Below are 27745 nucleotides of genomic sequence, written 5' to 3'. Positions count from 1 at the left end.
GTTAATCGGATGTAGAGACGGTGGAGCTTGAGGCTCTATTTGACCGAAAAATTAGAAATTCTCTTTGAAAAAAGCGCAAAAACGCAGCAAAAGCTCGAGAGCTAAACACAAGGACTCCCAACACTTGAGCGTGCGGTAATAATCTGAAGATGGCTGCCAGAGGCATGGCTTAGGGAGAGGGCAGTCATTGGCTGGGGGCAGTATGACCCAGAGACCAGTGATTGGCTACTACTGAGAAAGACAGATCAGAAACAAAACTGATACTGATTTTTTCTTTACCAAGGATTCCCAGCCTGACGACAGGGAATATTCATGAGCATGTGAATCCATGCCAGACCCCATGCTGGAGAAGCAGGATGCCATGAGGCCTAGCAACCTCAAAAAGTCAAAGGCTGGAAGACGTTGGGCATTTTGAAACCTGGTGACCATCTGTAGAATATCTTGAGCCCTCACCTCTGGTGGCGAGGCTTTTCCCAGGGAAGTGTCCAGGACTGCTCCAATGAACTGGAGTCTCTGTGATGGTATCGACTGTGACTTCTGTAAGTTGAGGGATAAGCCCAGCTTGTGAAGGAAGTGGCAGACATAATCTAGCTGGATCGGAGCTTGTTCCGGAGATACTGCTCTGATCAACCAGTCGTCCATGTATGGGTAGACGTGGATCTCTTCCCTCCTTAGACTTGCAGCCACCACCGACATTAGCTTGGTAAAGACCCTTGGGGGGAGGTCAGCCCAAATGGCAGAACTCGAAATTGATAGTGAGAGTTGCCAATTGCGAACCTCAGGTATTTCCTGTGTTTGAGATGGATTGCCACATGGAAATAAGCATCCTGAAGGTCTAGAGATACCAACCAGTTCTGAAGCTGGAGGGCCTGAAGGATCTGAGAAAGGGTTACCATCTTGAACTTGTCTTGTCTAGGTGGGAATAACAACCCTTGTTCCTCTCCGCTATGGGTACCGGTTCTATGGCACCCTTCTCTAGCTGGTCTTAAACGTCCTGCATAAGGAGCAGGTCTGGAAGCTTCAAAGAGTTGTTCCCTGGTGGATGACTGAGGAGTGTGTAGGAAGGGCAGGCTGTAACCTTGGGTAACTGTCTCCAATGCCCAAGCATCTGACGTAATAGCCTGGCATTCTGCCAGATGTTCAGTTAACCTGCCCCCTACTGGTGTCTTGTGAGGGGAGACCTCAGAGGGGTTTAAAAGCAGCTGACGCAGATGCCAAGGGTAAAGTGGCACCTGCTGCTGCGGCTTTTGTACCTTTGACCCGTCCACCACAGGTGAATTGTCCCTGGCCCCTTTGAGCTGGATGTCCTCTGCCTCTTCCGAATGCGGAGTAAAAGCGAAAGGACCTACCCCTCCAGGATGTACCTGTGGGACGATTTGGAGGTTGCCGGATGTTAGGCAGAAACCTGTGCAGTTCCCTTGGGGACCACTGCAAAAGATTTAAGACTACAGGTATAGCAGTAAACCCACTTGGTAGCAGTCTGCACCACCCAGATTTACCTGGTAGCTGTGGCTGAGCAGTCAGACTTCCCTCAAGAAGAGTTAGGCAGTATGTAAAGTAAACACAATATGTACTCAGGCACAATAGCACAAGCAAACACTGACCAGAGCTTGGTTTCAAAAGTATATAGTTATTTATTTACCAAACACACATAAGTTGAAATCACTGTAGCAAAATATAGTAAAAACACTTCAAACACAGTTATAATGAAAGCAGTTTCAACCCTTACTCCTATCTAGACAACTCCAGGTTAACACCACATAATTAAAACAGAGGTGAGCGCTTAACGTTGGATGACACTCTAGTAGGTTAAAGAAGGGAGGGAAAAAGAGCAGAATTAGGATAAACACACCACTCTAAGGTCAAGAACACTTTTGGTAAGCTCAAAGAAGCACAAAGTCACAGGTGAGCAAGAGTCACTAAGCAGGGCCCCCTCTTAGAGCAGACAGAGCGAAAACGTGCCCAAGATCACACAGTTGGTAGGGATTCAGAGTCTTGCAAAAGAGTTCGGAAAAGAGTTAGAGAGGCTCAGAAAGTTTAGCCAAAGTGTCCCAGGCAATCCCAGGATCGAAAGCCGAGGGCTAAAACTACCTCGTACAGTCGGTGGCAAGGGAAGCCAGGCGGAACACGGTACCTTAAGCGGAAAGGATCCTCCAGCGGGGGCAGTTGTTCCAGGCAGTGGCAGCAAGGCTCGACGTCGGTCAGGGGAGAAGAAGATCTCGCTGAAGAGCAGAAGAAGAAGGTCGTTGCACTGCCCGGGAAGAAACCAGCCGCGGAGTCCTCCGGTTAAAGGGTTGTACCGACTTTCGCGGTTGGGGTAAAAGTGGTGGGGTTCCGGTTGCCGGGGTGCTTGGCACTGGCAAGGCGGCCACGGGATACCTCGAAGAACGGAAAGAAGGTGAAAACTGGTTGTCCCCACCAGTCAAGGGAAGGAGCCACTCCGTTAAGAGTTCTCCTCGGTCGTTGGGAAAAAGTGGTGAGACGGTTCAGCAGGGCTCCACCGGGTGGTGTCGTCGAAGCAGGTCGGCTCAGCTCTTCCCTCGTCGGATTCTTGGTCCTGTGGCGACTTCTGAAGTTCCAGTCCCCAAAGCCCTGCTTTTATGCAGCAAACCCCCATTCACCCAGCCTAGCTGTCACTCAAACATGCTAAGTGGTGAGCCGGCCGGCTCACCACTTGGGCCAATCAGGACGGAGTGTGACTTGAGTTACCAAGGTAACTCAGTCCAGGGTGCCTAAATCCCCCTCCACCCCTCCTAAGTACCCCAGACAGAGTGGCACCACTTTGGAGGGCTTCTGTGGAGAAGCCCGCCAAAAGTGGAACAAAGGGCTCCACTTTGGGTCAGAGTTACAGAGGCGAACGCCAACGCCATTTTAGAATCAAGTTTTGGCAAAAAGTCCCAACCGGAGTTATAATAATAAATATATAAACCGGCGGTATGTTTAAGGCTACCGTAAATAAATAATTAAATGTGTTAGCCTAAAACAATGGGAAATCCCATAGGGAAATATTCGCGGTCGAATATAAAAAGTAGTTTCCACTGCCACCAGCCAAAACTCGATCAGGGGGGACGGAGACGTGCCCCCTCGACTAACAGACCCTGGGGCAATCGAATTGCCCCAGCCAGTACGTCCACAATATGATGGTTTGTACTGGTTCTGTTCAGGATTCAAGACTAGCAAAGTCTTTGGTGACTTTACATGCCCTGGGAGACAGTAGTCAGTCCCAGGGTATGGAGTCTATGTTGGGGAGTCCCTAGGACACCCCTGGGTCACGGCACAGAGGGTGCTGTGTAACCCACATCACAAAAATACATGAGGCCCTATGGAGTAAAAGACCCCATAGCCCATTCAACACAAGGTTTAACCAAGAAAACACACTTCAACATGCCCAAGAGTGAGGGTAAAAAGAGTCTCACTCTTGGCAGGAGAAAAAAAGAAACCCCAGAAATCCAGCAAAGCTGCTGGGGGACTCACTGGGTAGGGAAATTCAGCCTAAACAGAGAATTCTCCCTAACACCGGATTGCAGCCCCAAGGGATTTTGCTGCTGCTTTGGATGTTTGCAATTTCTCCAGGCTGTCATCAACTTTCTTTCCAAATAGTGCCGTCAAAGGGCATATACAGAAGTCTGGCTTGCACGTCTGGAGCAAACCCAGACTTCCGCAACCACGCAAATCTGCGGATTGTGGTACTTGCCGCCATGGCCCTGCTGATGCTGTCAGCAGAATCAATGCCTGTTTGGAGGGACTCGCACATTGCATCCTTTCCATCCCTGATGATGTTTAGGAATGCATCCCTGTCGTTCTCCTTCTGGGAGACAGTCAGCGGCAGATGAAGCACACTCCCAAAGTGTGTGGCTGAATCTTGCTAGCGTGCAAGTGGCGTTAATAGACTGAAGCGCCATGCTATATGCCGAAAATACTTTTTTTGACATGGCATCAAATCTTATCATCTCTGTCCTGTGGAATAGTAGGGAATGGCGACTTACTGGTAGACGAAGTCGCTGCTTGTACAACTAAACTGTCTGGAGTTGGATGCTTACTCAGATATTCAGGATCTGAAGCTGATACTCTGTATTTAGCAGAAAGTTTTTTATTTACTGCAGGGATAGCTTCAGGAGTTTCCCAATTAGCAGATATTTTTCTTTGCAGAGCAGTATGAAAAGGAACAACAGGATCCTCCTGTGGTCCTTTATCTAAAATATCAGTAAGGTCATCCTGCTGAAAAGAAGGTGTAGGTGTAGTCTACCCCATAAATTCAATTATTCTGCCCATCAGAATCCTATAAGGAGTCTCAGCATGCTCTCCAGGATCTGGTTTAGCAAACTCTACTTCTGGAGTAGTATCTAAACCACGTGCCTCATGTAGAGACTCTTGGAGATCTTTTAACCTGTTCTCCTCAGAGATTAACTCCTCTGGCATGGGTATTGTAGTCCTTTGCAAACCAAAAGGTCTCTCACTGTCGGAATCCTTCCCTTCCTCATATATAGAGGACAAGGCTCTAAAGTAGTCAGACCTAGGATATGGTTTAAAACCCATTTATAGGAAATAAGGAGCTAAATTCGTTGTCACTGCCTGAGAAAACGTCGAGGTTGTCGACGTGGACGTCATAGGCTTCGACAATCCTGAAAAAGGCGTCGAAAAAGTTTGAAAAGACCTCAATGCACTTGAGAGGATCGGAATACTACTCGGCTTAGTCAAGGTTGTTGATGGTATCCTCGACATCATGGTCGGGGCTTTGGACACCTCAACTGCCTGTGACGTAGTGACAGTTGTAGGTTTTACCTCTCATCGGGGTCGACAGTGGTGTCGAACGCGGCGTTGATGAAATCGATTTATGCGTCGAAGGGCCCTTCGACAAAGGCGTCGATGACGCAGATGTGTGAGTCGAAGGAATCTTCGACAACGGCGTCGATGACGCGGTTTTATTGGTTTTACTCGAGGGTTCATGACGCTCTCGAGAACCTTCTCTCGCCGGGTTCAACGACACGCAGAGTTTTGATTTTTTGGGTCTTTCACCCAGGGTATCTATCACCTTTAGACATCTCTGAGGGTGTCGAGGCCACTTTCTCGAAGACGCTAAGCATCTTTTTACGGAATTCCTCCCACTTAGCCGGAGAGCTGTGTTTCGTGGGGCAGGTGACCCTTTCCGGGGAAGTAGAGGAAGAAGAAGAAGATGGAGATCTACGACTCCTCCTCTTAGAATGTTTTGATCTCGAAGACTGATGAGAACCGCTTCGAGATCTTGAAAGGGAATGTTTCTTTTTTCGACGCGGAGACGAATGTCTCGACTCAGCCGAAGAAACTTTCGAGGGGGTAGAAGTTTTAAAGCCTTTACCTCTTTCTAACTTCCCCTTCTGCTCCTTCAAGGCTTTCGCCGTCATGGACATGCAGTCCTCACATTCCGAACAGTGATGCTCAGATCCCAGGCATCACAGACACCACAGACAGATCTGTTAAAAACATTTTCTTCCCACAGTCTCAACATTTCTTAAAACCGGACCGAGGAGTCGATGGTTCGGATGAAGACGCCATCGCATAATGGAAATCATCTTCGAAGAATAAGAAGGTTTTTCTGAAGAAAGGAACCAAGCGTTACGTTTCCGAGGCCCACGAAGCGTAGAAAAACAGAACTGGGCAACGGACGCTGCGCAGGTCCATTTATACTCATGAGGATGGCGGCGCCGATACGGAGGCTGTCGAGGGACATCGACTCGAGGGACGTCGAAGGCAGCGCCCTCTACTAAAAAATAATTCCGAGGCCAGCAAACTGGAATGGATAACATCAAAGATTAGGAATACATCGGTGGACACAATCCCTTCGAAGTGCTGTTTCAGGTATTTCAAGGCTGAATCCGTTTTATGCACCAAGAGAGCTTTAAGCTCCGCCCTACATGCCATCAGATCTTTTAACCACCCTGCGTCTGCTACCGTCCCCCAACCCCCATTGGCTGCAATTCCTCGATCCTCCTTAGCAGGGTTTCCTCTTACCTGGTCCACTCCTTCGACCTCAGCCCAATCATTTCTCCTCTTACCATCGCCTTGAACCCCTCCGACAGGGTGCCAATGCATACCTCTCCTGTGTTGAATTGAAAATATTCCTTATTTTAGTTGTACTGAATGAAAATTGCTGCTAAATCTGCAGTGCTCTGTACCGATGTAACTCTGAAGTTATTATTAAAAAAATATATATTCCTTAGTTTTATCTAGGAGGAGCTCCACCACTGCCTTTTCCTTAAGTAAATAATCATTGCAGCACCATCTACCTGTTTTGATGTATTCCTTTACAGCCACCACTGCCATTACCATATCATGATCCGACCAAGGCACTGCCCTAACCTCCACCCCTTCCAACGCCGAAAGAGTTCAGGTCGACTAGAATTAAGTCAATCCTTGAGAATGAAGCATGCTTTGCCGAGAAGTATGGGAACAGTGACGGGAAAGGGGTCCTCCCTTGCCTGAGGGCGCCACCACCCAACCAAATATTTGCCACCCCAAGGCACTCATTGGTGTCCCTGAATTTGGCTGACTCACCCTCCCGGTCGGCCTCTACTTCACCGACTCTCATCCGTAGCCAGTCTACTTGGGGGTGAAGGACCATGTTAAAATCGCCCCCCTATCACCAGGGCTCCTTCCGTGAACCGTTGAAGTCGACAACTAACTCCCTCCCAAAATGCTCCCTGGGCCGTGTTGGGGCAGTAGATTGACGCCACCGTAGGTTTGCCCCCTCCCGAACTAGCCCCTTAAGAAAGAGAAATCTCCCTTCTCTATCACACTTGTTAGCCTGAATCTCAAACCTGCAAGCGCTCCCCACCAGAACTGCTACCCTGCACTTCTTCTTGGGCCCTGAAGTGTAAAATACTCCTGGTATCGTCCTCGCCCATCTTCAGTTTTTCCTCCCCCCTAGCAAAGTGTGTTTCCTGCAGTAATAATATGTCCAGTTGCGAGTCCTTAAATTCCTTCATAACGAGCTACCTTTTGTACGGAGCGTTAATGCGTTTTACATTCAACGTCCCTACTTTCAGGGCAATCCCCTCCATTACATTAGCGCGGTCCACCAGTTGCCCTCTCCCATCCTCCCCACCAGTTCTCCCTGAAGGTCAGCCCATTCTTACACTCCAATCCCCGGGTATGGAACATTGGAAACACAAGGACAAGGAAAGACACGACAAAAAGACATACACACCCACACGCTGCCCTACCAACTCCCCAGCAACCTTCCCCTTCCATCTCAAGAGGGCCAGCAGCACCTCCCTGAACCCTCCCCGAGAAGCTCGACAATCTGATCATAACACTTCCCCTCGAATGGTAAAACCACCAGGGCCCCTCTCCCCGATACCAAACTTGGCTACTGCATAAAGATCATCAACTCCTCCCCCTCTACTCCCCCTTTCCCCTCCAGCCTCCAACCCCCACTCCCTCTTCCTCTTCCTAGACCACCTAGGCCCTTTCCTCTAACCCCACTGGAAGGCCAAGCCCCCCCCCCTCCCCTTCACTCCTCCTATGGACAACACCCCACACCCCAACCATACCTTCTCCTGCACCTCACCACACCCCTCGCCCAGGCATGCTAGCCTCCATACCATCCTCACCCATCCCTCCAGTATTGGGTTATAGAAGCAAACTATCTAAACCCCTGTAATGTCTTCAGCTTCTTCGGTGAGAGCGTGTTGAGACACCAGAATTTTCTTGCCCCCTGGACTCGCCATAGATCCAGATTGGACTGCATAAGTTAGGGAATGAACTGATGACCGAGTTCTATCATTTATTGCATTTAATCTACTTACCTGCTTGCTGAATAAGTTACTTCAATGCATTTATCGATCTATGTTGAATGTATATAGCTGTATCCGAGTATTGTGCGATAATACTACCTGTTGGATTCATTTTACAGTGCGTCCAACAAGGCCTAAAATAAATAACTGTTTTATACTTACTGTCTAAATTGAATTATTGTGTACCTACTGTGTGGACTCATTGAGGGTCACTGACCCAACTCTCACTCTCCTGAGAGGAAGGCTTGACTTGTCATCCACATAGCTTGGTTTTTTGTAAAACCTCTCAAAGTTCCCCGTTCACTCTAACTAGGGTGGCCTCATAAAATCGGTCCACCAGGCCAAATTCTAGAAATCCATCTTAAACAGCATGGATGAAGTTATAGCATTTAGTTACATTTATTTATAAAGCGCTGAAGAACTGCCCCAATGGCACACAGGCGGTACCAACAAAAATATCACAATCAATCAAAAACAAAAAAAATACAAGTCATATTGAGTGAGCGAATAAGAGGGACAGAGGAGGAAGACATACGGACCAGAAGAAGAGAAGGTGGGACAAGTTGAACGCAGGAGAGTAGAGAGGAGGGACTAGCATACATACTCAGGGAGAGGAACATCAGGGTGTCATACAAAGAAGATGGAGTCAGGAGCATCTGGAACCCCAAACATCTGGTAGTTACTTACAAAATTGGTAGTGTAGGGCTAGTTTAGAAAGACTCAGTGGGAGTCTAGATAGAGAAGGCAATTGCCTTTAGGTTCTTCGTACTAAAAATACACAGATTAGGGGTCAATAGTCTCTATATACCAACCCTGGGACGACAGATGCCTGGTTTAAGGTGGAAAACTATCTCTGGGCGAGAGAGTGAGGGATGGCACTAATGCCCTGCCAAAGAAATCAATAAAAACCCTTGAACAGGTAGAGTTGGAGTGTCATTTGTGCCTTCTGTGACGAGAGGCACGGAAAATAAAGACTTTACTGTCTGTGGCTTATTGGCAAAAGGTAGTCTTGTTCTGGTGTTAGCCTCTCGCTCGGTAAGTGAACAGCTCACAGGGCAGTCTTAGAATCTCATGTAGCGAGTCTGTGATTTGGGTACTGCTTGCGTCTGGCTCACACAGCGTTGAATTTCTTAATCCTCTCCACCACTCCAATATTCCTCTGCCGTTTTGTGTCATCATCAGCTATTCGGTCATGCAGACTTATCAGCCTCTGCGACACTGCCTGTATTTAGAGACACCATTTTCATACTCCTGGCTTTGTAGGCCTTGTCACCAGACTTCTCAGTTTCTTGTTCTGCATGGTCTGACTGTAGCACTCCACCACAGAGTCACAACCTTTGAACACCAAAATAAACTCAAATTGTTTCCTTAACTGTAACTTGCAAAACCTTTCTCTCAGACTCAAATAGGTTAAAGCACTACTTTCCCTGGCATCCATGTGTGGACATTTCATTCAATCAAACCGATTCTTCCATAGCGGACTGCCGCCAAAAGGCATTATGGCGTGGTCAGGAGTAAACGAGGAGAAAAACGGAGAGAAGCCCACTAATTAATGATGAGTAGGTTTTATGTTAAGACTATCTTGAAACAATGTGCTACCCTCTAAGAGTTGATATGGAATGCTCAACCTCATACCACTAGGTGAGCAAGGCAAAACTTGCAGTGGCTGAAGAATCAGTCCTAACAACGTGCATATTAATCTTTTATTTGTAGGCTGCTCTGTGGGGGAAATCATTATGTTTTTTTTTTTAAACGTTTGTATTAGTATTTAAAGTTATGAACAATAACAATTAACAATCCCCTTCCCCACCAACCTCCCTCCACCCTGTCCCAATTCCCCCTCCCCACCCCTGGAACGCTGCGAGGCTACTCTTCTCAGGTGAATGTTCTGGGTATAACGAGTCACAGTTATAGTATATCCAATAGTCTTAGTCTCTGAGGGCACCATTGTTAACGATGGTCTTAGTGCAAGAAATTTAGTACCAGGTCCCACTCATTCTTGAATTTCGCGTAATACCCCTGAATAGAGTACGTTACCCATTCTAATGAGGTGTAGTGCCATACTTTAGCTATCCAATTCTGTTAGTTGGGGATTGTGGCTTGCTTCCATTTTTGGGCGATTAGGGAGAGGGCCACCACACTCAAGATCATATAAGCTTTCCTCTGTGGCTTGGTCGGGAGAGTGTCCAGCACGTCGCTCAGGCCCCGCATAGCTTCTCTGTATTTGGGGGCTGAAGAAGGCTTTAATTTCTTTGTTAACTGCTTCCCAGAACGGCTTTAAGATAGGGCAGGTCCACCATACATGAAGCCCTGGGCCTACCTCTTTGCATCCCCGCCAGCAAGTCTTATTTGCCGAGAGATACACTTTATGTAACTTCACGAGGTTTAGGTGCCTATCCTGGTCCACATTTCCCTGTTCTTCATAGATCGGGAGAGGTAGCATGTCCGCCCATTGCTTCATGTAGGGCCACTGGGCCTGGGCCGCTGGTGTGGTGAATAGCTTGTACAGCTTGCTAATCATTTGCCTATCAACAGAGTTAGTTAGCAAGTACCTTTTCTAGCGGGGTGAAGTCCCCGACTATGGATTGTCTCATGTGGAGAGCCAGTGCCTCAGTTGGGCGTAGTGAAACCTATTTTCCTCTTTCAACCCCATAGGTTGTTTGCAGAGTTGGAATGATTTAACCTCCTCCCCCTCCATCATGTCCCTTGATCGTGTTCAGCCTGCCTCTTCCCACCTGGCGAATGCTCCTTTCTCCAGCCCACGGGTGAATTGTGGGTTCTGGAATAAGGGGGTGAACAGTGAAGAATAGGACGTGACTCTTGCCCTCTTGACCATAGCGTCCCATGTGTTCCCCACCAGGTCCGTTATTCTGCTTCTGTACATATTGGGGGGTCTGTCAGCTCTGGGGCACCACAACCTCATCTAGGGGTCAACCCACTACTCCATCCTATGCCAGATGCTGTCAGGGTTCTCGTTGAACCATTCATGGATTACCCCGAGTTTGTCTGCACAGTAGTACATCAAAACATTAATTACTCCCATTCCCCCTCGGCCGCGTGGGGGCGGTCATGACTTTCTATGCCACCCTTGGTCTTTTCCCTTGCCAAATGTAGTTCCGTACCAGTTTGTTCAGAGCTTTCAACATTTTTAGGGGGACCGCCAGGGGGGGGAGCCTGGAAGTAGTATAGTGCTCTGGGGAGGATTATCATTTTAATGACGTTGAGGAGACCCATCCAAGAGATGTTTAAGAGCATCCTCTCACCCAACCATGTCCTAATTGTTTCCAATAAGAGTTTTAGGGGGAGGGAGGGGTTGTTTGCATGGTACATATCCTCTAGGGTAGTGGTTATTGTCACCCTCAGATAACGGATGGATCCATCCGCTGGAGCGAACTGCCCTCTGTCTGACGCTTCTGGGGACGCACCTCCTTGCAGCATCATAAGTTTGGATTTTTGGTTGTTGGTCTTCAGGCACGCCACACTGCCAAAGTCCCTCAGAAGTGCTGCTAGCCTCGGAAGGGAGGAGTTCATGTCTGTGAGCGTGACCAGGTCGTCGTCAGCAACCATCATTGCCTTGTGGTCTTCCCCATCGAAGGTAATCCCTTTTATTTCCCTATCCTGTCTGATTCTAGCCAGGAAGGGTTCAAGAAACATCTCATACAGGACTGGTGCAATGGGGCAATAGTTCCCCTGTTAACCCTTATCGCCTGGGAAACGTGCCTGTTGATAGCTAACCTGATCAGTGGTGTTCTGTAGTTGGCCTTAACCAGGCAAAGAAAGGCCAGACCAAACCCCATGGCTTTCATAGTAGGGAACAAGAATGACCATTTGACCCAGTCGAAGGCCTTCTCGGCATCAAGAACTAACACCCCCGCACTCAGGCCCGTCCGGTTTGTTTTCTCTATCAGATGGGATATCCGCCTAATGTTGAATGTTTGTCTCCCCTTGACAAATCCCGCCTGGTCCGGGTGGATCAGGACAGGGATTACTTTGTCCATTCTGGACGTTAGGATTTTTGTAAAGATTTTGGCATCAAGATTTATTAGGGCGATAGGAGCTGCAGAGGGTTTCTTTCTTGTTTGGCTTAGGGAAGAGGATCACCTTGGCTTCCTCCATGGATTGGGAGATGCAACCCGAGTCAGAGAAGGAGTTGAACAGGGATGTCATGGGCGGAATAATGTAGTCTGGAACGCCTTATAGAACATGGTAGGATATCCATCCGGGCGAGGGGCCTTAGTTGGCGGTAGCGGTCTGATCGCCGCCCGTACCTCATCTTCGATTATTGCACTCACTAGGATATCTCTCTGCCTCTGGTTTAATCTTTTTAGCTGGCAAGTTCCTAGAAAGGCCTTTTGGAGGTCACTGTCAGGCATCTCTGTGGAGTAAAGGTTAGCGTAGAACTCTGTAAACTCCTGCAGGATCCCCTCGGTGTGTGGTTTCCCGTACCCCCGCCATTTGAATACAACTAATTGTACCTGCGCCTTCCTTCCTTTTAACCTGCCTGGCTAAGAGACAGCCCGCTCTGTTTGTCCGAAGGTAGTTTTTCTGCCTCAGGAATAGAAGAGATCTCGCTACCTGTTTAGTTAGTAGCGCATTAATTTGCCCTTTGAGGTGTCTATACGCTTTCCTGGTCGCTACCCCTTTATCTGTTTCCATTCTCTCCATTACCCCCTTTTAAGCGCATTTCCAGGTCCGTCTGATGGGCCCTCTCCTGCTTTGCACGTGTTGCCTGCTTTGCTATGAGAACCCCACACATTTTTGCTTAAAGGCATCCCACACCACTGGCCCCTGCACCTCAGGGTTCTTGTTTTACGCGAAGAAGTCGCGGATGAATTCGCAAAGCTTGTTGTATATTACTGTGTCCCAGAGCAGGCAGCGGGGGAACTGCCATTTCCAGAGCCTCGACCCCCCACTTTTCCCATTGGATTTCCAGCTAAAGTGGAGCGTGTCAGACAGGGTGATGGGCCCCATTTCTATGTTCCGCACCTGGCCTAGAAGTGTCACCGAGACCCATATGTAATCGATTCTTGAGACTGAGCGGTGTACGTGCGAATAGTAAGTGTACCCCTTAGAGTCCCCTCCTAGTTCGAGCCATGTTTCCGCTATGGCCAATCTGTCTATACTAGCCTGCAGTTTGACAGATAGTCTAATAGATGTGGGTGCCCGGTCTGTGCATCTGTCTTTGATTGGATGCCACGCCAGACTGAAATCCCCAGTCAGTATGAGGTGGCACATCGTGAACTGGACCAGTTTCCCCAGACCCCCCTCAAATATTCATCCTGCCATGAGTTGGGGGAGTAAACCGTGGCTATTGTGAGGGTTTTTTCCCCCATTGAAGTTGGACGAAGAGAACAATTATTACTCTCTTACCTGGTAACTTTCTTTCGATGGGATGGTCTGACGACGTATTCCATATCTTTGACAGTAATCACCACGGCTGTGCTGCTTCGGAAACTTTTTTCGGCGTCTGCGTCCTGCGTCAATGACGTCGAAGCGGCGTCCCAGAGGACCTCCTCCGACGGCCGACGTCACCCGGTGTGATAAGTAGGACGCACGTAGCCTCAGTTGTAGTTTTTTCCCCCCAGAACGTGTGACACCAGTCTTCTGCCAGTCAGACACAAGGCCATGCGGAAACGTAAGCTGCAATCGCATAAGAAATTCTGCAGCGGGGAAGGTAGGGAGGGAGCGAAATGGAATACGTTGTCGGACCATCCCATTGAAAGAACGTTACAAGGTAAGAGAGTAACTTGTTCTTCGAGGGGATTGGGTCCTCTGACGTATTCCATTATCTTTGACAGACTCCCAAAGCAGTACCAAAGCAAGGAGGTGGGAAAAGAATTTAGAACACAAATTTAGCATGCCCAATCAAATTGCGGAATAAAGGACTGCCTTGCCAAAGGCCAGATCCTGTCCTCGGATGGAATCGAGAGAGTAGTGACGTACAAAATTATGTACAGAAGCCCAGGTAGCTATATCACAGATGTTACGAATAGGAACGCCCCTCTGTAGGGCAGTAGATGCAGCCATACCCCTGGTAGAATGGGCCCGGAAGCCAGCCGGTGGGTCCTTACCCGCCAAGCGGTAACACTCGGAGATAGCCAAAATAATCCAACGAGACAAAGTCTGTTTTGTCACAGCTTGTCCCAAACGCTTTCCAGCGTAACCAATGAAGAGTTGATCGTCCACTCTGACCCGGGACATGCGTGAAATATAAAAGCTCAACGCTCTCCTAGGATCAAGCCTATGGAGCCTCCCCTCTTCCTTACCAGGATGCCGAGGAGGATAGAATGCCGGAAAAACAACCTTGTGGCCCAAATGAAATTCCGAAACCACCTTCGGATGAAAGGAAGGACGAACTCGAAGGACAACCCTGTCCTTATGAAACACAGTGAAGGGTGGCTTAACTGAAAGTGCCTGTAACTCACTCACTCTGCGAGCGGAAGTAACCGCAACCAAAAAAACAGTTTTAAGAGTTAACAGTCTCAAAGGGCAAGAATGCAAAGGCTCAAACTGAGCACCCATTAGAAACTTGAGAACAAGGTTCAGATCCCAACTGGGCACCTGGAAAGGTGACAGAGGAAACACATTAGTGAGCCCTTTCAAAAACTGAGAAATTAAAGGGATTTTAAAATAAGAACACTCCTCAGACGAGCGCTTAAATATAGATAGCGCCGCCAGATAACCTTTGATGGTACCCACTTGCAGGCCCCTGTGGGCCAAAGAAAGCAAAAAAGAGAACCATAGGAATGTCACAGGAAAAAAGATCCACATTCTTAACCCTGCACCAGTCGCAGAACTTTCTCCATTGGCAACGGTACAGGGACTTTGTTGCGGGCCTTCTGGCCGAAAGCAACACCACCATCACGTCTTCAGGGAGGTCCCAATCCTTATACCTCAACCTTTCAGAAACCAAGCGTGAAGGTTGAGGGATCTGACCTCTGGATGGAGAACCTGACACCCCTCCCGTGAGAGCAGATCGTCTCGGTAGGGAAGACGACGTGGAGGGCAGATGGACAAGTCCAGAAGGTCCGGGTACCACGTCCTCCGAGCCCATGCCGGAGCAATGAGGATCATCCGGGAACCGAACCTCTGCAGCACTTGCGGAATGACAGGGACTGGAGGAAACGCGTACAGCAGTGGGAATGACCACTCCACCACAAATGCGTCTCCTAAGGCTCCTTTTGGAGGAAATTCCCGCGAGCAGAACATTTCGCACTTCCGGTTGACACTGGAGGCGAAGAGATCCACTTGAGGGGTCCCCCCCAAAGGGTGAAGATCTCCGGGAAAATCTCCTGAGCCAGCTCCCACTCATGAGAGATCATGCTCGGTCTGCTCAGAGCGTCCGCCGTCTCGTTTTCGTCTCCGGCCAGATGAACTGCCGAGATCGAAATTTCCTGCTGGATGGCCCAGAACCAGAGCTGCATCGCCTCCCTGCACAGAGGAAGTGACCCTGCCCCCCCCTTTTTGTTAAGGTAGTGCATGGCCACTGTGTTGTCCGTCAGAATCAGGACATTCTTTCCTCGCACAGTCGGCAGAAAAGCCTACAGGGCAAGCCTGACGGCCCTCAGCTCCAACAGATTGATATGGAGTCTGGACTCCGACGGAGACCAACGACCGCTGACTGCCAACTCGTTGGCATGAGCTCCCCATCCCGTGAGGGATGCGTCCGTCAAGATCGTCACCTCCGGCCAGGGTAGCCAAAATGGAGCCCCCTTCTTCAGATTGCCTTCGACGGCCCACCACAGAAGGTCCTGGGCGACCGAGGGTGGCACCTGAACGGTGTCCGACATCCTGCCGGAGGACTGAGACCACTGGAGCTTGAGTGCCCATTGCAAAGATCTCATCCGCAACCTGGCCTCTGGCACCAAAGAATGCAGGATGCCATGAGGCCGAGCAATCTCAAGAACTCGAACGCAGGGCGACTCTGGGCATGTTGGAACTTGTGCACCATCTGCTGAATGTGATGAGCCCTCACCTGGGGAGGAAAACACTGCCCCAGGGACGTGTCGAGCACTGCTCCGATGTACTGGAGCCTCTGAGTTGGCGTCAAGTGGGACTACTTTAAGTTGAGGGAGAAGCCCAGCCTGTGGAGGGAGTAGCAGGTGACGGATAGATGATCCAGGACTTGCTCGGGAGAGCGCGCCCTGATCAACCAATCGTCCAGGTAGGGGTAGACGTGAATCCCCCCTTTCCTGAGATACGCTGCCACCACCACCATGAGCTTTGTGAAAACCCTCGGGGCGGAGGTCAATCCGAACCGCAGGACCCGAAACTGAAAGTGCGAGTCGCCAACCGCGAACCTCAGGTACTTCTTGTGCTTGGGATGGATCGGCACATGAAAATAAGCGTCCTTGAGGTCGTGAGACACCAACCAGTCCTGAAGTTGAAGGACCTGGAGGACTTGAGAGAGAGTAACCATCTTGAACTTCTCCTTCCTGAGGAGTTTGTTCAAACCGCACAAGTCCATGATGGGTCTCAATCCCCAGTCTTTCTTCGAAATCAAAAAATAAGGGGAATACCATCCCTTGTTCCTCTCTGCTACAGGCACCAGTTCTATGGCACCTTTCTCAAGCAGGGAGTGAATTTCCTGCGCAAGGAGCGGATCCAAACTCTTCAAAGAGAGATTCCCTGGTGGATTGTCGTGAGGCCTCTGCCGGAAAGGAAGACAGTAGCCGTGGGCTTTGATCTCCAGAACCCACACATCTGAAGTAATGGCACGCCACTCTACAAGATGCTGCGCCAGCCTTCCCCCAATCGGCGAACAATGGGACATGGCCTCATGACTGAGCTGAAGCAGCTGTGGCATTGCCTGAGGGCAAAGAGGAAACTGCCCGAGCGGCCTTGGCACCTCGAGTACCTTGTTTTCCACCTCTGGCATTCCTACGGTGGCCCCTTTGACTGGCAGCTCCTCTCGATTTACCAAAGGATGAGTAATAACGAAGGAACCTCCCCTCCATTGCTGTCGCCTAGGACGAAAAGGCAGAGGTTGTCGATTTGCAGCACCCAACGACTTCACTGCAGCTTTGGAGGTCTGCAACCTCTCAAGGCTTTCGTCAGCCTTGCTGCCAAAAAGATTTTCACTGTCAAAGGGCATGTTGAGGAGCCGGGCCTGCACATCAGGAGCAAACCCCGACTTCCGCAACCACGCAAATCTGCGTATTACGGTGCTCGCTGCCATGGACCGGCTGACGCAATCTGCCATGTTCAAACCAGACTGAACGGCCTCACATATGGCATCCTTGCCTTCCTGGACCATAGCAAGGAAAACATCCCGTTCGTCCCCTTCGGGAATATGTTTAGCCGCTAAGGAAACAGTTCCACAGAGTGTGCGTGAAACGAGACAAGGCACATACGGAGTTGGCTGCCTGAAGCACCATACCCCCTGAAGAAAACACTTTCTTCGCCCAACCATCAAAACGCTTGTCGTCCCTATCAGGAGGGCTGGTAGGATACAACGCCTGCTTTGCTGGGGCTGTAGCCGCCTGCACAACCAAACTCTTCGGAGGGGGGTGCTTGGTCAAGTTGCAGGGGTCGCTACTGGCTGGGCGGTATTTTCGCGGCAAAGACTTGCCCACTCCCGGGAGACTCTCCGGAGCAGTCCAAGCCGCCGCCACCCTCCTCTGTAGAGACATATGGAACGGCAGTACCGGGTCAGTTGGTGGACCTTGGTCGAGGATATCCGTAAGGTCATCCTGAAGAAAATCCCCTGGGGGAGCAGATCACCCCAAGTACTCGGTAACCCTAGACATAAGGCGCCGGTACGAGTCGGCGGCATGAGCGCCGGGCTCAGGTCTACAAAACTCCACCTCCGGAGAGGTGTCCAGACCACTGGCGTCGTGCAGGGACTGACGCAGGTCCTCAATTTGGCTATGGCCCGAGAGAATCTCATCTGGCACTGTATCAGGAACCATGCCATCATCAGAGCCCTCATCCACCTCTGAAATGTCCTAAAGATGTCTGTAATAGGGCACAAAATGGGGAACAAAGCCATGCTTGACCTTGGCCAGCGCCTTTCTAGGGGGTTCCACCGTGCCCCGGGGTACCCCTGTCGAAACAGCCTCGAAAGGCGTCGAGTGAATCGGTGTCGACGCTGAACGCGGCGCCGGCAGCATCAACGGCGTCGATACATGCCTCGAGGCCGGAGCCCCGAGCGTGTCCCTCGACAGCCTGGGCGCCGATGGCGTCAACGACTTCTTTGGAGGTGGAGCCTTGATAGAGTCCGTCGACGACCTCGGCGCCACAGGCGTCGACGTCTTCCTCGAAGACATCACAGGTGCACACGGTCTCGAGCGCGTCGAGGACCGGGACCTGGAACGGGCATGACCATGACGATTCCCCTTGTCCGACCGGGACCTTTCCCGCGAATCGTGCCGACCACCCGAGCCCAAAGGCGTACGAGCGGTGTCTCTCGACCGATCACGACCGACCCCACTCGGCGGCGCGGACGGACAAGTGCCCTGCGATTCAAGAATCGCTAGCATTTTCTTACCGAAGGAAGCCCATTCCTCCGGCTTCGCATGCTTGGTGGGATAAGCGACCCGCCGACGGGCGGAGTCCTCGGATGAGGACGGGGAAGGTGACCGATGACGGCGCTTCCGGGAGTGCCTCGAAGAGGCAGAGGAGTGGCGGGACCTATTCCGGGACCGAGACCCACTGGACTTCTGACAATGATGCGGAGAGTCGCCCCTCGAATCGTCCGTCGAAAGCCCTGCAGACTTTGACTTCCGTGGCTTGGACACCTTGCCTACCGACAGTTTCTTCTTGCGCTCCCGCAAGGCTTTGGACGTAAGCGACTGGCAGTCGACACAATCATTCGTGTCATGGGCCTCCCCGAGGCACCAGAGGCAGGTGTCGTGCGAGTCCGTCACCGACATCTTGGACTCACAGACCCCGCACTTCTTAAAGCCCGGACGTGGGGTGGAAGATGAGGTAGACATCACGAAGGGTAACTTCACAAACGAACAGGTTCGAAGAGCTGATAAAAAACAGAAACTCCAAAGAGCTGAGGTGCACCGAGATCCTCCAAAGCGAACACGTTCGCGAAAAAACAGAACTGAGGCTACGGGCGTCGTGCGTCCTACTTATAACATCCAGTGATGTCGGCCTTCGGAGGAGGTCCTCGAGGGCGGCGTATCGACGCAGGACGCAGAAAGATTTTCCGAAGCAGCACAGCTTTGGTGATTACTGTCATAGATATGGAATACGTTGGTGGAACCGCTCCCCTCGAATATGTTTTTTTTTAAAAAGGTATTATAACTTAATTGCTGAAGGCCAAACAAACTCAAGTATCTGGAACGACTATCTGTACAAAAAAGAAGCAGGAGGATTTCTCATTGAACAGAAATGTCATGTTACCACTAGACACAATTGCCACAACATTCACATTGTCCAATCTTATTTCACAAATAAGAAAATAGACAGACAAAACAAAAATTGTTATGTACTATGCATAGCAATATCAGCCATAGACCAGTCACAATTTTAATACACTGTAACTGACGCAAATACACGTTTTGTCAATGAAGTGCAGATGTGTTTGCTTCATATGGTGCATCCAATTGGAAAATAAACCCCCCAAAACTACTTGGAGCAGTGTGTAGATTATGATGCTTACTGGAAGAAAGCTCCACTCATGGGTTTTAGGGTCGTACTTCTCCACGATATCAATGGGAGACTGCTGACTCCCAAAACCACCAATCACAAGTAGCACTTCATTGGCACCTACAGGAAAACAAGAAAATAAGTCTCAGATTAAGACGAACATGAATTATTTTTGGAAGATCAGCTGGCGCACATCGGCAATAGAAATGTTTGCGCCACAGTTGTATCAGAATGTCAAGCGCTAGAAGAGACATTATCTGTTTGCACTTTTTAAAATATAAAATATATCTATATATCTATATATTTTGTTTTTTACAAAAGAATTCCAAGGAAAGCATACACAATGATCACGTTTTAAAAAGATGAAAACAACTGAACACAATTTAATCAGAAAAAACAACCATAATTCGGGTAAAGGGCTAATTGGTGAGATTTCAGTAACATGCTTTCCAAAATTGTAATAGCTACAGTGTAAAGGGTGCAAGTTAAGCCAGAATTTCTGTTTTAGGGATTCTAGTGTCATTTTTTGCCCCCCCCCCCCCCAACATCCCTCCCCTCCCTGTGTCTTTTTTGGCTCATTAACTTTTTGGTGTCCAGAGTGGCTTTTCCTTAAGTCCCCCCGCACCACCTGCCATTATGTCCCTTTTGACACATTATAAAATACATTGTAGTGGGTTGCCCCCAAGGTGGCCAGGTCCTGGGGTGCCCATCAGGCACCCAATTTCTACCTAGAGGGATTGTGCCATTGTAATTTGGTTTTAGGGAATAGGCTGGTGGTGGCTGTGATTACATTTTGGCTAAGCGTGCAAGCCATTTTACCGCATTGCTAGCATTTTTTAAAATACTGCTCCTGGTCATTATTTTATAGGGTTTCCTTTTTCTAGGTCGCATCTTCACTTTTCTTCGGCCTGCATCCGCCGGCAGGCGGAAACGCCGGCCACGACGAAGGCCATACTAAGGCCTGTTGGGTGCCCATGACCTCCATTCCACTTGCCTGCAGCAAGGGTAGAGGGCAGGAGCCCCTCGCATCCCCCCCCCCCCCGAAGCCAGAATCCAGCTCCAGGAGTGCGGGCACACGGAGCAAGGCCTGCCTGACCTTGTCCCAACGGAGCGCCTGACCCCGCAATTCCGGGCGCATCGCGGCGCCACAACGAGGCCGCATCTTCACTTTTCTTCGGCCTGCATCCGCCGGCAGGCGGAAACGCCGGCCACGACGAAGGCCATACTAAGGCCTGTTGGGTGCCTGTTTGGAGCCATAGGAGCCAGGAACTTTGCCCTTTCCGCTCCAGGTAAGCCAACGCTGCCACCTCGCACGGTTGCACATGTATGTGCTGTCCATGCCCAGCACCTCACCTCCCAAATCACCTCGTTGTCACCTTTGTCACTCGCCCACAGCTACAACTACTATGGACCACGTCCTGTACTCCCACGACTGAACCTCGTGCATCCCTTACGTGCACCTCTCCTTAGACCTTTATTTACATCCCCATTATTTACAAGTATATCCTGTATGGCCTATCCAATGCCACCCTGTTTCTAGATGCCTCTACTTTGCCGAGTAAACCGTGGTGCACTGTTGCTTAGCCGCCTAACTGCACCATTTTCGAATCTAGATGTCCTGTACTGTGCCTACTCACTTGATTTGCACTGCTGCTAGCTGTCCAATCGTGCCATTTCGCATCTAGCTATTCTTGTACTGTGCTTACTGACCTGTTTTGTACTGATGCTAGCCGCCTAACTGCGCCACTTTTGAATCTAGATGTCCCTGTATTGTGCCTATTCACTTTATTTGCACTGCTGTTAGCTGTCCAATTGTGCCATTTCGCATCTAGTTATTCTTGTACTGTGCTTACTGACCTGTTTTGCACTGATGCTAGCCACCTAACGGCGCCATTTTTGAATCTAGATGTCCATGTACTGTGCCTACTCACCTGATTTGCACTGTTGCTAGCTGCCTAATTGTGCCATTTCGCATATAGATGCCCCTGGACTGTGCCTATTGTCCTGAGGTACACTACTCTGCACTGAACCCTTATAGCCATATCCTCGGCACATTGAGAAATACAAGTTGCGACATGCAGCCAAGAACCTTTGCCAGCATTATCCTTATATGTATAGTCCTCCTAGGACTATCAGCCTGCACTGCCGATAGCCACCGCACAAGTATAACTAAGATCTTACTTATTCGCCCATCAATCATGCTCTACCATCCTGTGCCTATATCGAACCCTTACCTCAATGACCCAGCCCTCTGGCTCAAGCACTTTGCTACCAAACCCACCCCAAACATCCCATGTACTGTACAACAAAGGAATAGCAGACTCAGAACTAGACTGCCTAGACCACCTAGTATTGTGCACAATCGCACTACCCATCCCTACAGCAACGCCTAGCCCTCCACCATCCACCCTACCTATCGCAGCACTCAAGGGAGCCCTTATCAATGCTAGATCCCTCACAGCACACGCCCTTGACATCGCTGACCTCATCACGGTCCAGAACCTGGACTTCCTAGCTATTACCGAAACCTGGTTACATGAAGCCTCCGGTCCTCTCCTCGCTCTATCCCTACCCAAGGGTTATACCATCATTAGAAACGACCGCGACTCCAACTTGTCGAAAGGTGGTGGAGTCGCCTTTATTCACAGCAACAAAATCGTTATGAGAGCTGCTCCCCTCATACAATTTAGTTCTGCAGAATCTCTCTCAGTGAAACTATCACTCTCTCCTACCAATACAGCAACACTCCACCTTATATACAGACCTCCAGGCCCATTAGGTTCATTCACAGATGAGGTTGCATCCACCCTGTCGACTAACACCAAGCCCAACTCTCAGATACTGCTACTAGGAGACCTTAACCTAGGTCTCTCAGATCCCAAGGACCACATGGCTACTGAAGTAGACACCACCCTCGCCAACCTAGGCTTCCAGCAGCGTATTCGTGATCCCACACACATCAAAGGAAGAACGCTCGACTGGCTAGCCGACCTTAACTGTAACACCAATGTCACTTCTAATGATGCATGCGCCTGGTCGAACCATCATGTTATTACCTTCCTCCTTCCAGCCACCAACCCCCAACCCATACCTACCATAGCCCCCGCTATACCTACCAGAAACAAAAAAGATATCACCAGGGAGAAACTGCTTCCTCTTATCCTCCCTTGCTTGAACACCTTTGCTGCACAGCAGAAGGATAAGGACCCCACTGTCCTAGTAGACATTTATAACAGCCTAATGACCAATGCCATTGAGAGCTTAGCTCCTTTAAAAATCCGTAAAGCTAAACAACAGTCCCACTTGAACACATGGTTCACCCCGCAGCTCAACGCGATGCGTAAAGAAAAGCGCAAAGCTGAAGCCCTTTGGAAAAGCCATCCCAGTGCTGCTAACAAAGCCTCCCTTCTAATCACCTCTCTTAATTACAAGGAGGCCATATTACAAGCCAAAAAGGAGACATACAACACACGAATATGCCAGGCAGAATCGAACACCAGGGAATTATTCAAAATCCTTAAAGAGCTAGAATCTCCCTCCCCTGCACCGGACACGTGCACTAAGGACAGCACCTGGTGCAACAACATACAAAATGCCCTTCTTAACAAAATATCCACCTTACAAGCCAAAATCAACGCCAAACAAAACACCCTCCACACCACTTCATTTAGCAATACCAGGCCACCCAAAATAACAACCCTCGACTCCCCGGTGCCGTTTAGCTTCACACCACTCACCGTTCTGGAGGTTGAAAAAATCATCCGCAATCTAAAACCCTCAAATTGCCAAGGGGACTCCTGTCCAGCCCCAATCATTAAGGAGTCGGCTCATGACCTCGCTCCTTTTATAACCTCTTTCATCAATGCCTCCTTTCAATCGGGAGTGGTCCCCAATAACCTAAAGGATGCTTGGGTTATCCCTCTCCTAAAAAAACCCACCTTAGACCCGGAGGTTCCAACTAAATATAGACCCATCACAACGGTCCCTTTTCTGCTAATGATCTTAGATAGAGCAGCCTATCTTCAGATACAGAACTATCTGGAATCAAACAACCTACTAGGCATGAGACAATCCGGCTTCAGACCGAAGCATGGTACGGAGACAGCCCTCCTTGATCTCAAGACCCAAATCGAGGATATCAAAGACAAAGGTAAACTAGCCATGCTACTATTACTAGACTTATCTGCTGCCTTTGATCTGGTTAATCACCAAATCCTCTGTCACCACCTGAAAACTGCAGCTCACTTCTCTGACATGGCCACAAACTGGATTCAATCCTTCCTGGCAAACAGACAGATGAGGGTATTCTCACCCACCTCTGCGGCTGACCCTGCACCAGTCCCTTGCGGAGTCCCCCAAGGATCGTGCGTTTCCCCCACCCTTTATAATGTATTCACTAAACCCTTATTCGATGTGCTTGATTACCTGGGTGTTACCTACACAAATTATGCGGATGACACCCAGATACTCATCCCCATCACGGGTGATTACACTTTAGACTCAAAAGCCTTGAACGATGTCTACCATGTCATTCAAACTTGGATGGCCCAACATCAGCTCTGTCTCAATGATGACAAGACAGAGCTCCTCATCCTAGGTACTCAGCAAAGACTAAACAAACTGAACCCTATGTTTAGTTCCTTTAACATTGATGGAAACATAACTAAAGTTTCTAAAGACACAAAAACACTTGGAATCTACCTTGACTCCACCCTCTCCCTTCACAGACAAACCAATGCAGTTGCGGCCGCGGCCGCCGCCGCCTATACCTGCAAGTTGATCACAGCCTGTCGTCCTCTCCTCTCCTCGCATAACTGCACTACCCTGGCTAGGACCCTGGTCATGTCTAAACTTGACTATTGCAATGCATTGTACCAGGGCACTAACCAGTGTAACCTTGACAAGCTCCAAATTATACAAAATAACGCCATCAGGGCAGCCCTCAATATCCCCAGATCTGCACACATCTCGGATACCAGGAAGAACCATCACTGGTTGTCAGTCACCCAAAGGATCTCACTAAAATCGCTTGCCCTTACCTACAAATGCCTGAACAATCTGGCCCCCACGTATCTCTCCTCACGATTCACGATGTACACTCCAGTCCGATCACTTAGATCTACCCTGAATCAGAGCCTAACGATACCCAGATACAAGCTCCAAACAGCCGGTGGGTCTAGCTTCCCAGTCCTGGCAGCCAAACTGTGGAATACTGTCCCCTTGACTATCAGAAACCTCCCCTCCTTCAACCTTTTCAAACACAAAGCCAAATGTTGGCTCGCCTCCTCCAATGCCTAAGATTCTTACTAAAACCTGCTGCAATAACATCAGTAAGGATGCATTACTTGACTTTCCATGTACCACCTACACATGTCTATTTCTATGCCTTACTTATTGTTGATATATCATCATTGTATGCAACGTATTTAACCATTGCCTTAAGAAATGCGCCCGGTAGCCTCCGGGCCTGGTCTGCGCTATACAAATAAAATAAATACAAATACAAATACTAGGTGACCCCGAGGGGGCCTCAAAATGGCCATTCTGACCATGTGGGCTCTTTGCGAGCCCATCATGGCTGCCTCCATACTGGTCCTGACTCGTTTAGGTTAGTAGAGATTCCTGGACAAACCCTCTCATTTCCTGGAGGGTTGAGGGTGCGGGGGGAGTGGCTTAGGCTGAGTTGCAATCCCAGTGACCAACCAGAATGGTTGGACATCTGAGCATCTGCGCCCAGCCCTTTTTGCGACTGGGCGGATGACAGGAGGCTAAGCACTTTCAGAGGATTATTTAGGGTCTGCCCTGCCCCAAACTCTCCTGCTGCTTTGTTCTTAGAAGTTGGAGGTGGCAGGTCTTCCGATTTGCTGGAGGAGTTTTTCTGTTTAATCCCCCTGTTTTGACCACTTTTAAAGCCCTCACTTGGCAAAACTTGCTAGGTTCTGTGGCTTGGACTTCTGCGGGTTTGCGCTTTTTTGCGCTGGACCATCAGTTTGGGACGTCCGAAGGTGCCACTAGCCATTGCCCCCTGTCAAGGTACGGTTTACTGCCATGCTGTTGGCATTTGTTGTTCGCCGTGCTTGCTGGGAGCCCTTTGTTTAGGTTCCTGCTTCTCCTTGGAGACTCCCTTGCTGGATCCTTTACTCCTGACTTGAAAGTAGAGATCCTGGGAGAAGCGAATGCATCTTTCTACATCAATGGGGCTTTCATTGGACAAGGGATCAAAAGTCCTAGAGAAGTGAATCCTACAAACCGCACCTTTGGAGAAGAGCATTCTACTTACTGGGTTGTTTCGGGTCCTTTGAGCCCTCTTTGCCACAACTGTTGACGCAAGTATCTATTCCCTCCTCAGTTTTCCCCTGGTTCTGTGGTAGTGATTCCTGGGAGGCAATTCCCCATAGACTTGTATTAGGGGTCATCCTGTTAAACAACTTCTGGGGTTCACCTTCTGATCATTAGAATGCTTTCTTTGGGGTCTCCGGCGGTGATTGTTGCAGCATATGCACCCATGGGGTAGAACTGTACTTACCCCCTTTAGTGTGGATTGGACTTTAACTTGAACCATTATGTCTAATGAAACTTAGAAATGACACTGGAACTCTCCTTAAAGTGACTCAGAGATCCCTATCTGCCCCTGCAGATTTATAGTTTATCCCCTGTGGGTTCAGCAGTGAGCTTTGGACCAAGACTCACTATTTCAATACTTACCCTTGAAATATAATCCCTTTTGTTTCTACAATGGCAAAACATATTTGAAACCTTGCACCAAACCTGAAATTTGGTGCAAGGGCCGTCAATCGCTCTTTCGTCTCCCTGGGGCTACCGCCAATCTAGCCCAGGCATCCGTAATCCTGGTTAGTTGTAGGGCTCTTTAACCATATCTGTATTTGATCTTAAAGCTAAGGCTGTCTTGAGTTACCGAAGTATTGGCTATCTGACTCCCGAGGAATCTTCTCGCTTTCACTTGCCTTACCCTGCTTAGTGTTCTTGGGAAGTAGGGTGCTGTGCCACCCGCCACGCATGATATGATATAGCATTTGTAACGCGCCTATACACAAGTGTTTCAAGGCACGACGAGGCAGGGGGGTGGGGAACAAGGGGAGACAGACCACGATCCTACTAGGCCAGGTGTCATTCAGATCACGTAAGTGCAAGGGTAGAGGGGACTGGGAAAAGTGCAAGGGGAAGGGGAGAGGGGAAAGTGCAGTACATGGTTAGTAGAATACAAGATATATAATAGGGCCAGCTGGTGGCAAGTGCAAGGTAAGTGCCGGGAGAAGGGGCTGTAGGATACAGAGAAGTCCCGTAGTGCAGGTAGGCAGTGCAGGGAAGAGTGGCTGGGCCAAGGACCGAGATCGGTGAGTGGCCCAGTTGCAGATTCAGTGCAGTTTCAGTCAGGAATTTAGCAGGGGAGAGAGGGAGAGAAAGCGGAGGCAAAGAGGAAGGTTTTGAGGTGCTTCCGGAACCGGACATGGTTCTCCTCAAGTTTCAGGGAGGCAGGAAGGCTGTTCCAGAGGGAGGCCCCTGCTGCGGAGAGAGATCTACCCCCAGCTCGTTGCTTGGAGAAGCGGCTGACCCTGAGGTAGTTGGAGATGGATGAGCGAAGAGCTCGAGAAGGAAGATATTTAGGAAGAGAGAGTTGAAGGTATTTTGGCACAAGGCCCCAGAAGGCCTTGTGGACAATGCAGAGGGTTTTGAACTTAATCCTCGCAGCCACTGGGAGCCAGTGTAGTGATTTCAGTCCTGGAGAGATACGGTCCCTGGGCTTGAGGCCAAGGACAAGTCTCGCAGTCCTGTTCTGGATGAGTTGCAAAGGGCGGAGAGTAGAGGCAGGAAGATTTAGATGGAGGCTGTTACAGTAGTCCAGCTTCGAGAGAACCAGGGCTCTGGAGATAGTGAGCTTCTGGGGGAAGTAGAGGAAAGGAAGGATACCTCGGAGGTGTAGTAGCTGGTAGTGTGACTTCTTAGAGACGTCAGATATGTGAGGAGAGAAAGAGTGTGGAGTCGAAGATGACCCCAATGTTTTCTGCCTTGCAGGTAGGAGCAGGAAGAGGGCCAAGGGAGGCTGGCCAGAGAGCTGCAGGGAAGGAGGGAGTGGGTGTGCCGATAAGTAGAATCTCAGTCTTACTGGCGTTAAGGCAGAGGTCGTTGGCGGCACACCATTCCTGGATAGCAGAAAGACAGTCAGAGATGAGGGAAGGGGAAGAGGAGGCCGAGGGTAGCCTGAAAATGAATTGGGTATCATCCGCGTAGCACTGAAAGTTGGGACAGAGAGCGGCGATGCGGTGAGCAAGAAGTGCCAGATACTGGTTGAACAGCCAGGGGGAGAGGTTAGATCCCTGGGGGACACCACAGGTAGGGAAAAAGTTGTCAGA

At 49.6% G+C, this 27745-nt stretch overlaps 1 protein-coding gene across 1 annotated transcript in view; it reads right to left on the bottom strand.

Annotated features, from left to right (window-relative positions):
- KLHL12 (kelch like family member 12) overlaps positions 1-27745 on the bottom strand; it is a 1608338-nt gene that overhangs the window by 598484 nt on the left and 982109 nt on the right. The window contains exon 7 of the mRNA XM_069633689.1: positions 19387-19493. Within this exon, the coding sequence (XP_069489790.1) occupies positions 19387-19493 (107 nt within the window). The remainder of the gene's footprint in view (positions 1-19386; positions 19494-27745) is intronic.

The sequence above is a fragment of the Ambystoma mexicanum genome, chromosome 13 (assembly GCF_040938575.1).
Source record: "Ambystoma mexicanum isolate Mex_15411 chromosome 13, UKY_AmexF1_1, whole genome shotgun sequence".
Classification (NCBI taxonomy): Eukaryota; Metazoa; Chordata; class Amphibia; order Caudata; family Ambystomatidae; genus Ambystoma; species Ambystoma mexicanum.
Note: the sequence above shows the minus strand (reverse complement) of the source record. Positions and strands in the feature narration are given on the sequence as shown.